The 12,689-nt window shown below is 45.3% G+C and overlaps 1 protein-coding gene across 1 annotated transcript in view; it reads left to right on the plus strand.

Annotated features, from left to right (window-relative positions):
* The window catches only part of ABHD2 (abhydrolase domain containing 2, acylglycerol lipase), a 108,580-nt gene that overhangs the window by 26,787 nt on the left and 69,104 nt on the right, over nucleotides 1-12,689 (plus strand). Inside the window, exon 3 of the mRNA XM_061158677.1 lies at nucleotides 1,376-1,575. Within this exon, the coding sequence (XP_061014660.1) occupies nucleotides 1,382-1,575 (194 nt within the window). The 5' untranslated portion in view covers nucleotides 1,376-1,381. The remainder of the gene's footprint in view (nucleotides 1-1,375; nucleotides 1,576-12,689) is intronic.

Below are 12,689 nucleotides of genomic sequence, written 5' to 3' on the forward strand. Positions count from 1 at the left end.
GTGATGTATGTGAGTGTGTGTGTGTGTTTTGTGTACAAGATAAAGCTACCTGAAAAGATGAAAAACTAGATATGCATGTATATTTTCCATACTCCAGTTTTTAATTTTGGTCTAGCAGTTGAATGGTGGTCCACGTTTAGCCCAATTTTGGAGACTATTGACTGTAGGCAGTTGCCTTCGGTGGGGGGGGAAAGTGATCAAGCTCCATTTCACACCGCCTGCGACTCCCAGGAATAAAGACCTCTGGGAGCTGGGCTTAGTCTGAACTTGACTCCAGCGCCAGGACGGCCTCCAAGGGAGCAGGTGGCTGAATCAGGCTCTTCCTGCTCTGAAAACAAAGGTGGGGCCCACAGGCATGACAGCCACACCTGGTGGCCACAGCAGGCCCATCTCACGTCTCTGTCCGAGGCTGTAAACACGAAACCTGATGCGCAGCCGTGCGCCAGGTGCAGGTGAAGCCTGAGGAGAGTCAAGGCTGCCTGGTCACAGAAATCAAAGCTAGTCTCCTGGTCCTGCTTGTACCTTTCCAGCTGGACTTCTTGCTCCTGCTCTCATCAGGTTTTATTTATTTCTTTTTTAAACTTTTGGTCCTGCCACACTGCATGTGGGATCTTAGCTCCTAGACCAGGGGGTCGGACCTGCACTGCGACCAACACTGCGTGTTGCGACCCCATGGACTGTTGGAAGGTGGATTCTTAACCATTGGACCACCAGGGAAGTCCTCTCCTGCTCTCAGCAGGACGCTATTCTCAGCATTTTCCAGTTTGCTCGTCTTAGAAATAAATGTTCATTTGTTGTTGTTCAGCTAAGTTGTGTCCGACTCTTTGCGACCCCATGGACTGCAGCACCCAGGCTTCCCTGTCCTTCACTATCTCCCAGAGTTTGCTCAAACTCATGTCCATTGAGTCTGTGACACCATCCAGCCGTTTCATCCTCTGTCACCCCCTTCTCTTCCTGCCCTCAATCTTTCCCAGCATCAGGGTCTTTTCCAATGAGTCAGCTCTTCCCATCAGGTGGCCAAAGGATTGGAGCTTCATCTTCAGCATCAGTCCTTCCGATGAACATGCAGGGTTGCCTTCCTTTAGGACTGACTGCTTTGACTTCCTTGTAGTCCCCGGGACCCTGAAGAGTCTTCTTCAGCACCACAGTTTGAAAGCCAACGGCCAGCCTAGTTTGTCAGCGCTCAGGACTTTTGTGACCTGGGTTGCTGCCAGTCCGTAGGCAGCTGTAAGGGCACCGATAGGAATCAGTCAGGGTGGGTCCTGTGGGCCCTTCTGGATCGTCCCCGTCCCCCACTGGTTTTGTCTCTGTGTGGTGGGCTCTTCTACATGCTTCTAAACGTGCTTGTAAACCCACCTGTACCCCTGCTCCCCAGATCAAGATGAATGCCATGATGGAGACCTCCGAGCTCCCGGCCGTGTTTGACGGGGTGAAGCTGGCCGCGGTGGCTGCCGTGCTGTACGTGATCGTCCGGTGTTTGAACCTGAAGAGCCCCACGGCCCCGCCTGACCTCTACTTCCAGGACTCCGGGCTCTCACGCTTCCTGCTCAAGTCCTGTCCTCTCCTGACCAAAGAGTGAGTAGACCTCAAACCCACCTGTACACCTCCCTGCTGACCTGTCTGTCTTTACGCTGTTCAAAGAAGAACCTTCTCAGCATGGGTCCTCAAGGCATCTATGTAAAATAGTGTCACTGGTGTTAAAATAGCCACCATCTCTGTAGGAATCTGGCGCTTAAATCCTGGCGGGTAGGGGACAGACTCAGATCTTTGTTGCCTGAAGTCATCCCTTCCTCCACAGTGTGGTGTCATCATCCATATCAAGGACTTTGCAGAAAACTGTTGTCATTTTTAGGTAGATGCAGAAAACTTGGACGGTATTCTCTGTGTGTGCGAACTCAGTCATATCCGACTCTGTGTGACCCCATGGACTGTAGCCCACTAGGGTCCTCTGTCTGTGGAATTTTCCAGGCAAGAATACTGGAGTGTGTTGCCCCTTCCTTCTCCAGGGGATCTTCCCAACCCAGAGATTGAACCCGGGTCTCCTGCATTTCAGGCAGATTCTTTACCACCTGAGGCAAGTTCTAAGAGGGAACTCTTCCTGACCCCAAATAATTAATGAGCAAAAAAAAAAGCATAGGTTTGTGGGTACCCTTGGTCTGCCCTATTGAAAAATATACATTAGCTAAGAGAATCCACTCTAAGAGAAGTTTTCCATTCCAAGTGAACCAGATTTCCCTGAAGAAGCCCCAGCTCTGTGTTTTGGAGGTGGCAGGGGTGAACACAGCTTCTGATAGAAGTAAAACAGTAGTTGTGAAAGAGACAGAATCTGTGTTCCACACCACACATGCTGTTTCCAGGAGACGCATTTGGCAGGATCTTCATTGTGGCACGTGGGATCTAGTTCCCTGACCAAGAATCAAACCTGGGCCCTCTGTATTGGGAGCACAGAGTCTTAGCCACTGGACCACCAGGGAAGTCCCTGAATGATTCTCTTCGAAGAGCAGATGGGCAGCAGAGACACCTGAGAGTCTGGGCTCTTGCTTTGTCCTCTCTGGTCGTCTAGGTCATTTCCACAGCCAAGGGTAAAGAGCTGTGGGCTACGGGTATTTTGGGTGTCTGTGTACAATTTGCTTGTAGTTGTAATGATAATGCCGTGACCCTAAAAAGTTGTTATCAAGTTGAAAGAGACTTATAGCTCAGTTATATTGCCTAACACCTCTGAACTGCCATGTACAATATAAATGTCATTGCGATGAACTTGGACCCGCCCCTGCTGAGGGGATTCTACATCACAGTGGGCTCCTCAACTATGATCAAGGGCGTCGTGTTCTCAGTAAGCAGTGTTTGCCATGGAACCTCTCCTCTCTGAGGAGTGTGCACAGCATTGGTGTGTTTTCAAAATCATCCAGCGTTTTTCTTCCATGTTTAATTTAGATAATTCACTCATCTGAACTGGCAAGGAGCATCTGCACCCCTTACTTTCAGATGGGGTGGGATGCAGCTCAATCCAGTTCCTGGGTCTCTCTTTGTAGAGAGCTTTTGAAAAACCAAGGTGTTAAAAGCCCTACAAGATTATAGGCAAATGAGTACAATCAGTTCCTGAGTAATTAAAGGAAGCCCTGGGAAAGCTTCTCCTCTCTAGGCTCTTTGGAAAACATCACGTAAGGTTTCAGTCAGTCAGTCGCTCAGTCGTGTCTGATGCTTTTGCGACCCCATGGACTGTAGCCTGCCAGGCTCCTCTGTCCATGAGGCAGGAACACTGGAGTGAGTAGCCATTTCCTACTCCAGGGGATCTTCTCGACCCAGGGACCAAACCCGAGTCTCTTGAGTCTCCTAGGTTTGATTTCACACTAATTGTTCAAAATGTTTAAAAAAACAGACTGATTTTTGGCAGGGTTTTTCCTAACCTGGTTTCTTGGTTTCCTTTGAAAAACAGCCTGGAGACATAAGTCCAACAGTTGCTCTTTGCTTTTTCTTCTTCCTGCACACTTTCTTGATGAACCTATGGAACTTCAAGGTTGGATTTGTTTTCCTCTCATTTTAAGGATGGGGAGACAAGGAGTAGCAGAGGGGGAGCCTGGACCCAAGTCTGTGACCCCAGAGCTGGCTCCTTTCCTGTCCACAGGGAGGGGGAACAGTGACCTTTCTCGGGGTGCAGGCAAGGGACGGGAGGCAGAGAGCAGTAAGGGGCCAGTCCGAGACAGAAGTCTTTAGCTGGGCTAGCCCTGGAGTGGCCTTCCGATTCCTGCATAACCCTCTTACTGTTTAATCACTGTCGGAAGCCCGTGGCCTTGATGTTTTTTTCTCCGTGTGGCCTTTCTGGCAACGGCCTTCCGTGTATTTGAAGCTAAGCTCAGGAAGCTTATCTGTTATGGGTAAAAGTACTTCTCCCGGGACTTTGAAGATTTTTTTTCCTACAGGAAGCCTGTCCACGGCCTTCACAAACAACTGTCTCGACTAAAAATTTCACTTAACTGATTTAAAACAAGCTGATGGGGTTATTCAGTAACCCTGACGGAAAGCAGCCAGTTAATTATGACTTACGTGCGGAATCACAGACATAGCCTTTAGATGTTCTGGTGTAGGAAAAGAAAAGTCGGTGAAAGGTGAATAGTGAAAACATGTTAGGAGAACAGGGATTTTTTCCCCCTCTTGTCAGCATTAAAGTCAGTTTTTAAGTCTGTCTTGAGATCACCTACCCAAAGATACATCAGAAATGAATCTTTCAATGTCTCAAAGGAAACTTTTCTAAGGTGAGGTGATACGTCTCTTGTTCACTTAGCAACAGGTCAATATTTACCTAGTGATTCAATTTTTGTTCTCAAAAAGTGTTCGATTTCAGAGAAAGAGGCAGACTAAAAAGCTCGAATCAGGATTATGAGAAAATTTAGATGGTGATACAGATCTCTATTTTTTTCTCAAATAAAAAACTTAATGCAGTTCTTTTTTTTTTTTTTTTAAATGGAGAAAAAGGTGAAAGACAAAAATCATCTGTGAGTCTCCTTGGGGATACACATCACTACTACATCGGTCATCACGCCTGCAGGGTTTTTGCTGCTGCAGATCATTTCCCCCAACAAAATCAGGGACATATGTAGCATTTGGTAACCTGCTTTAACACTTAGCATACCATGGGGACTTCCCTGGCGATCTGGTGGTTAAGAATCTACCCTTCCAACACAGGAGCCAAGGGTTCGATCCCCGGCAGGAGAACTTAGATTCCACAGCCAAAAAATTTAAAAACAAACAAAAAACAAAACAGTATGCCAGTTTTTATCCACACTGCTACATATCTTCTAACATTTGATTTTTAGCGGCTTCAGAATTCTGTCAACTATTCAAATTTCCTAATGGCTGTTGGCAGCAGTGGTGCAGAGAAAAAGCCTTGATCTGAAATGTGCATTAGGATACAAACTGAGGTCTTCGTCTAAACAAGCTGTGGACCCGTGGACCATGTGACAGGCCCTCTCTCTGGTCCTTGGTTTCCTTGTGTGTGAAATGAAGCAGTCTTACGAAGCTCCTTCTCATCATGAAGCTATGACCAGAAAGTACTATTCAAGGAAGCATCAATTTTTTTTTTTTTTTATTTATACATGTGGCACACACTACATAGACTTCTAATGCCCCAGCTTTTTGTTGGGGTGAATAACTCAATGACTAGAAGTCACAGAGGGTATGAAGAGATGAACATTCTAGAGTTCTGCTTTACATATATCTCTAGTTTTAAGCTGTGAAGAAAGGGCTGAATGTTTCTGATGGTGGTTCTTTAATTGTAATGCATGAGAAAAAACAGGGCCTATTGACCCCATCATTCTAGCTGTGTTTCCTACCCTTTCTCCCATCCTAACTCAGATTGAAGCATCCCAGTGTGGCTTGGAAAAAGAGTTGTGCTATGGACTGAATTGTGTCCCCCCAAAGTTCATATATTGAGGACCTAACTCCTTATATGAAGATATTTGGAGATGGGGTCTCTAGGAGATTACATGGTCTAGATAAGGTCATGTGGGTGGGACCCTTATGATAGGATTAGTGCCCTTATAAGAAAGGAAGAGCACCAGTGCTCTATCTGTACCATATACAGACACAGCAAGAAGGTGGCCTTCTACAAGCCAGGAAAGGTGCTCTCACCAGAAATCAAATTGGCTGGCACCTTGATCCTGGTCTTTCATCATCTAAAATTGTGAGAAATAATTTCTGTTAGTTAGGCCAAAAAGATAAATTAAGTAAAAATAAATGAATAAAATGAAACAGGCCGTTCTCCTGCAGTACCCTTTCAGCACTAACATCCTCTGAGTCTAGGATCACTGCATCGTCACCAAGCTTTGAAAGAGTTTCTTAGAAGGACCCTGGGTTGGGAGCCCTAGTTCCTGTGAGGACAGGAACCCAGAGAGAAGGGTTTTCTTGTGTATCTGCGCACTCCTAACCATTCTTATTCCCTTTGCTCTAGGACAAGGGGACCCTGGACCCCTTGGACTTTTGTTTTTTTAAGGACTTTGTTGAGCTATCATTTACATATAGTAAAATACACAAATCCTAAGTATACAGCTCAGGGCCTTTTGCATATATATTCACGTGTGTAACTGCCACTCCCTTGTGCTTTACAGGAATGTCCCAAGTCACCTCCTTGCCTCTGATCCACCTTGTCACTATACCACTTGAGTTGGGTTCTTTAAGCAGGCCAGCACCCAGAGTGCAACACTGTGACCCTAGCCAATCCCAGCCTCACTACCCATGGCATTTCCCATTGCCCATTAAGTGCCTGCCCCTTAGACACTCATCCCTGGATCCCCCAAATTTCTTCTTTCTCTCCACCAAGATGCCTCCTTACCCTGCAAGAAAAACTTAACTAGCGTGACTTCCCTGGTAGTCCAGTGGCTAAGACTCTGAGCTCCAAATTCAGGGGGCCAAATTCCCTGTTTGGGGAACTAGATCCCACACGCTGCAACTAAGAACTGGTGCAACCAAATAAATATGTTTTCTTTTTTAAGTATGTCATAAAAAAAGAAAAAACTTAAATAGCTTCTATTTTGAGAAACTTTGCCTGACTGTCCCCAGCTCCTCTTCAGTCAGAATGAGCCCCCTCTTCCTTCTTCCTGCCCAAATTTCCCCAGCATGTAGCTTCTGTGTCCATTTAGCATACTTCATCTTTTTCTGCGGGGCTTCCCTGGTGGCTCAATGGGAAAGAATCTGCCTGCCAATGCAGGAGATGTGAGTTTGATACCTGGGTAGGGGAAAATCCCCTGGAGAAGGGAATGGCAACCCACTCCAGTATTCTTGCCTGGAGAATCCCACGGACAGAGGAGCCTGGAGGGCTACAGTCCATGGGGTCACAAAAGAAATGGGCAATGGGTTGGACACGACTTAGTGATAAACAACAACAGTCTTGTTCCATAGAGGTTTGTACCTGTCTCTTCTCTTCACTAGTGGACTATATGTACCCCAAATCAGGAGCCATAATCTTGACCAGACAGAACAGGATTCTGAGCCATCCCAAGTCTTAAATATAATGCTGTTCTGCCGCTTGTTTTCCATAGACAGGTGTCGTTGAGGGATGTTCCCATTTTGGTTTGGTTCGGTTTCCCACTCCAGCTTAAGCAATCAGTGCTGCTCAGGGGTGCTGCAGGGAATCGGGTGCACCTTCAGCTCTGAGCTTAGGGCTTCCCTCATAGCTCAGTCAATAAAGAATCTGTCTGCAGTGCAGGAGACCCAGGTTCAATCCCTGGGTTGGGAAGATCCCCTGGAGAAGGAAATGGCAACCCACTCCAGTGTCCTAGCCTGGAAAATCCCCTGGACAGAGGAACCTGGTGGGCTGCAGTCCATGAGGTTGCAGAGAGTTGGGCATGACTAAGTGACTAACACTTTCTCAGCTCTGACCAAGTTTTGCTTATTAGGAAGTCACTGTGCTGTCTCTGAAAGAGGATGGATTGGTTGTTTGGTCTTAAGTCAGGGCAAACCCAGGTATATCCAGAAAGGCAGTTTTCAGCCTCCACCCTCCCCTTGTAGTTCCCATCACCAGCCCTGGTTTAGAAAGTGAAGACAGGAAGCAGGTGCCCTGTCTCTGGAAGCTGTTATTAAAATCATACATTCCCTGTGAGAAGCCAGGCATCTACTTTTTCACTCATTAGTGGGCTCGTCAGTATGGATCGTGGTAGAGCTGAAGATGAAGGCTTTTAAGAAGAATGTGATGGAGCGCTTAGCTAATAGGCAAGCCTAAAAACAGATGACCAAGGTGTTTTTATTAGATGCAAGAGGCATCTGTGAAGCCTTACACAGTCTAGAGAAGGGACACAAAATGGTCAGCCATATGCTCGTGGGTCCTTTGTTTCCCAGAGGCAAAAAAGGTAATAGCTTCCTGCTATAACCCACTGCTGCCTGTATTAATAAGATCTGGATTTTTTTATTCTCCATGGGTTTGAGAGACACCTGAAACTTGGAGTAGAGGGTCACACCCATTCCAGCACCAAGCCAAAAATAGTAGCTGACTCATCTCTGCCAGTGGTGCCCTTTCTGAGCACTTCCTCTTTGAAGCTGCTCAGACACTCATCAAACAACAGCAGAAACCCTGTGACCTTTCCATGGATCGTAGTGGGTTCGTCTTCTGTGTTTGTTTTTTTTTTTCTTTTCTCTCCTGATTCAGAGAGTAGACTCCAAATAAGAATCCCATGGAAATGTTGTTCTCATCGTAATTAGTCCCTATCTTTAGTTTCCTGCCAGTGGTCATTCATTAGCCTGGGTTAATGAACATCAGAAGATTTACTTCTCTGAGACTCCGTTGTTGGGAGGTATTTTCAAAGGATCATTTATTTTAAAACAATTTCATTGTGAAAAAAATTTTTTTAGGGACTTTCCTGGCAGTCCAGTAGTTAGGACTCTGTTCTTCCTGCAGGACATGGGTTGCCTCCCTGGTCTAGGAACTAAGATCCCATATGACATGTGGTATGGCCAGAAAACAGAAACAAAAAATTTTATTGGTTTCTGCACAACTGTATTTAATTGTTTCTTCTCAGAAGCAATACCAGTTCCCTCTCTATGCAGGCATCCACACTCCCTTTCTATCAGTAATATTCACTTTTTAAAAATTTATCCCAAATAAAGGCCTTTTTCTATATATAAAAATACCATACACACACACACACACACGCACACACACATATTGTTGCTGTTGTTTAGTCGCTAAGTCATGTCCAACTCTTTTTCAACCCCGTGGACTGTAGCCTGTCAGGCTCCTCTGTCCATGGGGTTCTCCAGGCAAGAACTGGAGTGGGTTGCCATTTCCCACTCCAGGGGATCTTCCCAACCCAGGGATCGAACCTGCATCTCCTGCATTGTCAGGCGGATTCTTTACCACTGAGCCACCAAGGAAGCCATTCACACATGTGTATATCTGTGCATATATATATATATATATGTATATATGTTTGATATACTATTTTCATCCTAGTATACCAAGGACATATTAAAAAATTAGAAGTACTCAACAGAAAAGCACTAATTCAGATCAGTCTGATATTGCAATATATGAAATTATTTTCCAGATCTAAAGAGCAAAGGACTCAGTATGTAAACTCCTACTCCCCTTTCCATCTCCTGCCTTGCCTCCTTTTTATTTTACTGTCTCTTCTTAGTGGTTGTGTCATGGGAAGCTAGGGCAAGAATCTTGGATGTGAACAATTGATGTTTTCTCACTCATAAAGGAAACCGTGCGAAAGCAGCTCCACGCGTTCCCTTCCGGTCACATTGCCACCCCTGGGCCCCTCCTGGGTAGAAATTCCGGAGCCAGCACGGCTTATTTATAGTGAGTTAAAGTTGAAAAGAATTTCATTATCTTGGGCTTAAATTCTTAATTCCTTCTTACTCACAGAGACATTCCAAATCAGATTTAGATCCTTTCCTTCTTGGCTGCACACTCAAGCTTTGTCCTTTTTATAGGATAATCTTCTAATTGCCAGGAGCCTTAATTCTATTGACCTCATTTTACCCATTTTAAGAACTGTGCAAATATTTCCTTACATGCTTGTGGTAAACCATTAACAATTGATAAGTGGATCTGGAGCACTCTAATGGGCTTATTATGTACGCACCAGACCTTCAGAGCACATTTGTTGAGAAACTTACATTGCAAGAGAGTCCTTGAAAGATGAAAGACTCAGAAAGCATCTCTGTTGAGACTGATGATTGGCGGTTAGCTCCCGTGAAGTCGCCTTTTCAGGGGACTTCATCTTAAAATGGATTGTGTTTTTGATGACAGAGCCCCAAACCCAAACTGTCAAGGTGAGAAAGTTGAATTGCTAAACCTGGGTTACTGTCCTGTCACTAGGCTGACCAAACATTCCGATTTTCCTTGGACTTGCTAGGGTTCCCAGAGTATGGAACTTTCCCACTAAAACCTGGGAAAGTACCAGACAAACAGAGATGCGTTGGTCACTATCTGTTTCTCACTGTCTTCTGTGATCAGATGGTGAGGTTTTCGTAAGCGGGTGTGATTAAGGGTAAGTGTTTAGTTTGCCAGTGGTCAGGTGTAATTTAACCCTTGAATGTTGCCCACCTGTACAGTCTCTGCCCTAGCAGCTCAGTTATCCAAGAGACCAGGAGGAAAGTGCTGCCGCCTCTGAGGCCTCTTGTATTGACTTAAGGCGAGAAAACTGTAAGATCGTGGAGAGATTCGTCCACTTTCCTCTAACCTTGGGACAGGTTGTAGCCTCTTGTTAGAGACTCTGTGCCTTCGTGGAGAAATTGCTGAAAGATCTAAAAGATTCAGAATCTAGAATATTTGAAACTCTCTTGATTTGATTCAGATGGAAGGAACATCTTCTATGTGCCATGCACTCCTTAAAGCAGTTGTTTTCAGTTTCTAAGAATGTATTACCAACCTATTCCCCTGTTCATCATGCTTGAGTTTATCCTTTGGGGCTCGACCATGCCTTCAAAAAGGGAAAAGAAGCATGTGCTACAGCTGATTCTATCACATGGTGTCAGACCCAGCACAAATGAATGGGCAGGTGGGCCTCTGCTCTGTGCAAGGCTGGCTGCATTGCCAAGTCACCGTCTCTTTCAATTTTTCCCAGACTAGGCTCCAGGGTCAATCTTTGTCCATCAGTCAGCCTTAATTTTATTTAAACTACTTTAAACCTAATTTCCTTTATAGGATTTGCCTGGGATTAAATCCACTTTTGTGGTCCTTCTCAATATGTAGTTGACTGAAAACAAGTCCAACATCCAGGAGCAGAATAGGCTTCATTTTCTAGAAACTGTAAAATTTCCAAGCACAGCCAACTTTTGTCAGTTTTTCTTGTTCTATTGATCCTGTAAATTTATTGCTTATGAATTTTGATCTCAAACTATTCCTTTTCTCTGCCAACTCCCTGGCACAGCTCCCTTCACTGTGACAGTGCACTCAATACTACATACTCTTTGTTAATAAAGTATAATTAAGACAACAACTTGATTTTGAACGTGTGTTCTAGGGACTTCCCTGGTGGTCCAGTGGTTAAGACCTCAGCTTCCAATGCAGGGGTGCAGGTTCGATCCCTGGTTGAGGAGCTAAGATGCCACATGCCTCGTGGTCCTGAAAACCAAAACATAAAACAGAAGCAATATTGTAACAAATTCAATAAAGACTTTTAAAAATCTTAAAAATGTGTTCTAGAGGGTTCAAGTCAGGGATCGAACCAGGGTCTCCTGGATTGCAGGCAGTTTCTTTACCATCTGAGCTACCTCCAGGGAAGCCTCCTCTGGAGGGTTAATGAATATGGTTTCTAAACTCTAACTGCCGTCATCAACACTCAGTGGTGTGGAGGGTAAAGAGCTGACTGCCGTTTTACTTCAGCAGCAGCATGTGAAGACCAATTTTGGAAGCCCAGTCCTCTTCAGCCACCTCGAGGATGCCTTCCGTGCAAATGGAGTCTGTTGAGGGGATACGGGGTTTTAGGATCAGAATCTGCTAAGTGGTATAATATTAAATCAAGGTAAGCATCTCCCGAGGTTTTTAAGGAAACCTACCCCTCTGTGAAATTCTGGGAAGTGAAGCTTTTACTCCTACAGAAAACTGTAGTTCTTGACGAATCGATGTTTCAAACGGTCAGATGAGATGCCAACCCTGTCACCACCCCAAGTGACAGTCTGCCAGACTGAGTGGCGCCGTCCCCCAAGGGCCATGTCCTTCTGGGAGTGTCCTCTGCCCAAGGTGACTCCCAGTGGTACAGCATCCCCATGAGCCTCGGAAATGAGTCAGCCCTCTTGGCAGCTTGTGAACCAGCCTAAATCTCCACCCCGTGCCGTCTCTAATCATAGAGTGAGGACCCAGTCTGCGTGGGTGCAAGTTGGACAGCTTAACTTGTGACGTGGCCAGTAAGAGTCTGTAAGCCGGAGCATTTGGGAAACCTCCTCGCCTGGAGGTCAGCGGTTGATCCCTCCCAGGAAGGGAGAGGTCCATGAGAGGTGGCAGGTTGTGTGTTTTCCATCTTTTCCACTGGGTACTATATAGCCCTGCCAACCAACCCCACTTCCTTGTTGACACATGGTACCAAATTCTCCAAAACTGGCATTTTCAGCTAGATAGCAAAAGCTTGAGCAGTAATTCCTTTTTTTTTTTTTTTAAGATATTTAAAATAATGTTATTGATTTACTTATTTTTGGCTGCGGCGGGTCTTTGTTGCTGTGTAGGCTTTCTCTAATTGCAGCGAGCAGGGGCTACGCTCCAGTTGCGGTGCTCCAGCTTCTCGTTGAAGTGGCTTCTCTTGTGGAACACGGGCTCTAGGGAACGTGAGCTTAAGTAGTTTCAGCTTCTGGATTTAGTTGCTCCAAGGCAAGTGGGATCTTAGTTCCCTGACCAGGGATGGACCTTAGTACCCATCAGTGAAAGAGCCTAGTAAGAACCGAGTCTTAATGACTGGACTACCAGGGAGTTTTTTAAACTTGAACTCTGCCAAGCCATAACGATGCAGACTTTTCCTTCCTTAGTATTTCCATAAAGAACGATTCTTCTTCTCAGTGAATAAATAAGGCTATATATATATTTTTTTAAGTTAGTCAATTAATATAGAATAACATGCTCTTCCAGTCTATTCTTTGTGTGTACACCACACTCACCCCTTCCCTTACACGCAGAATCCTTCTTCTCGTATTTCTGTCTCCTCTGTGTATCAAAATCCTCTTCATCTCTCAAGGCCTCCTCACATCCTAGCTCTTCC

This window comes from Dama dama, chromosome 13 (assembly GCF_033118175.1).
Source record: "Dama dama isolate Ldn47 chromosome 13, ASM3311817v1, whole genome shotgun sequence".
NCBI classification, from domain to species: domain Eukaryota; kingdom Metazoa; phylum Chordata; class Mammalia; order Artiodactyla; family Cervidae; genus Dama; species Dama dama.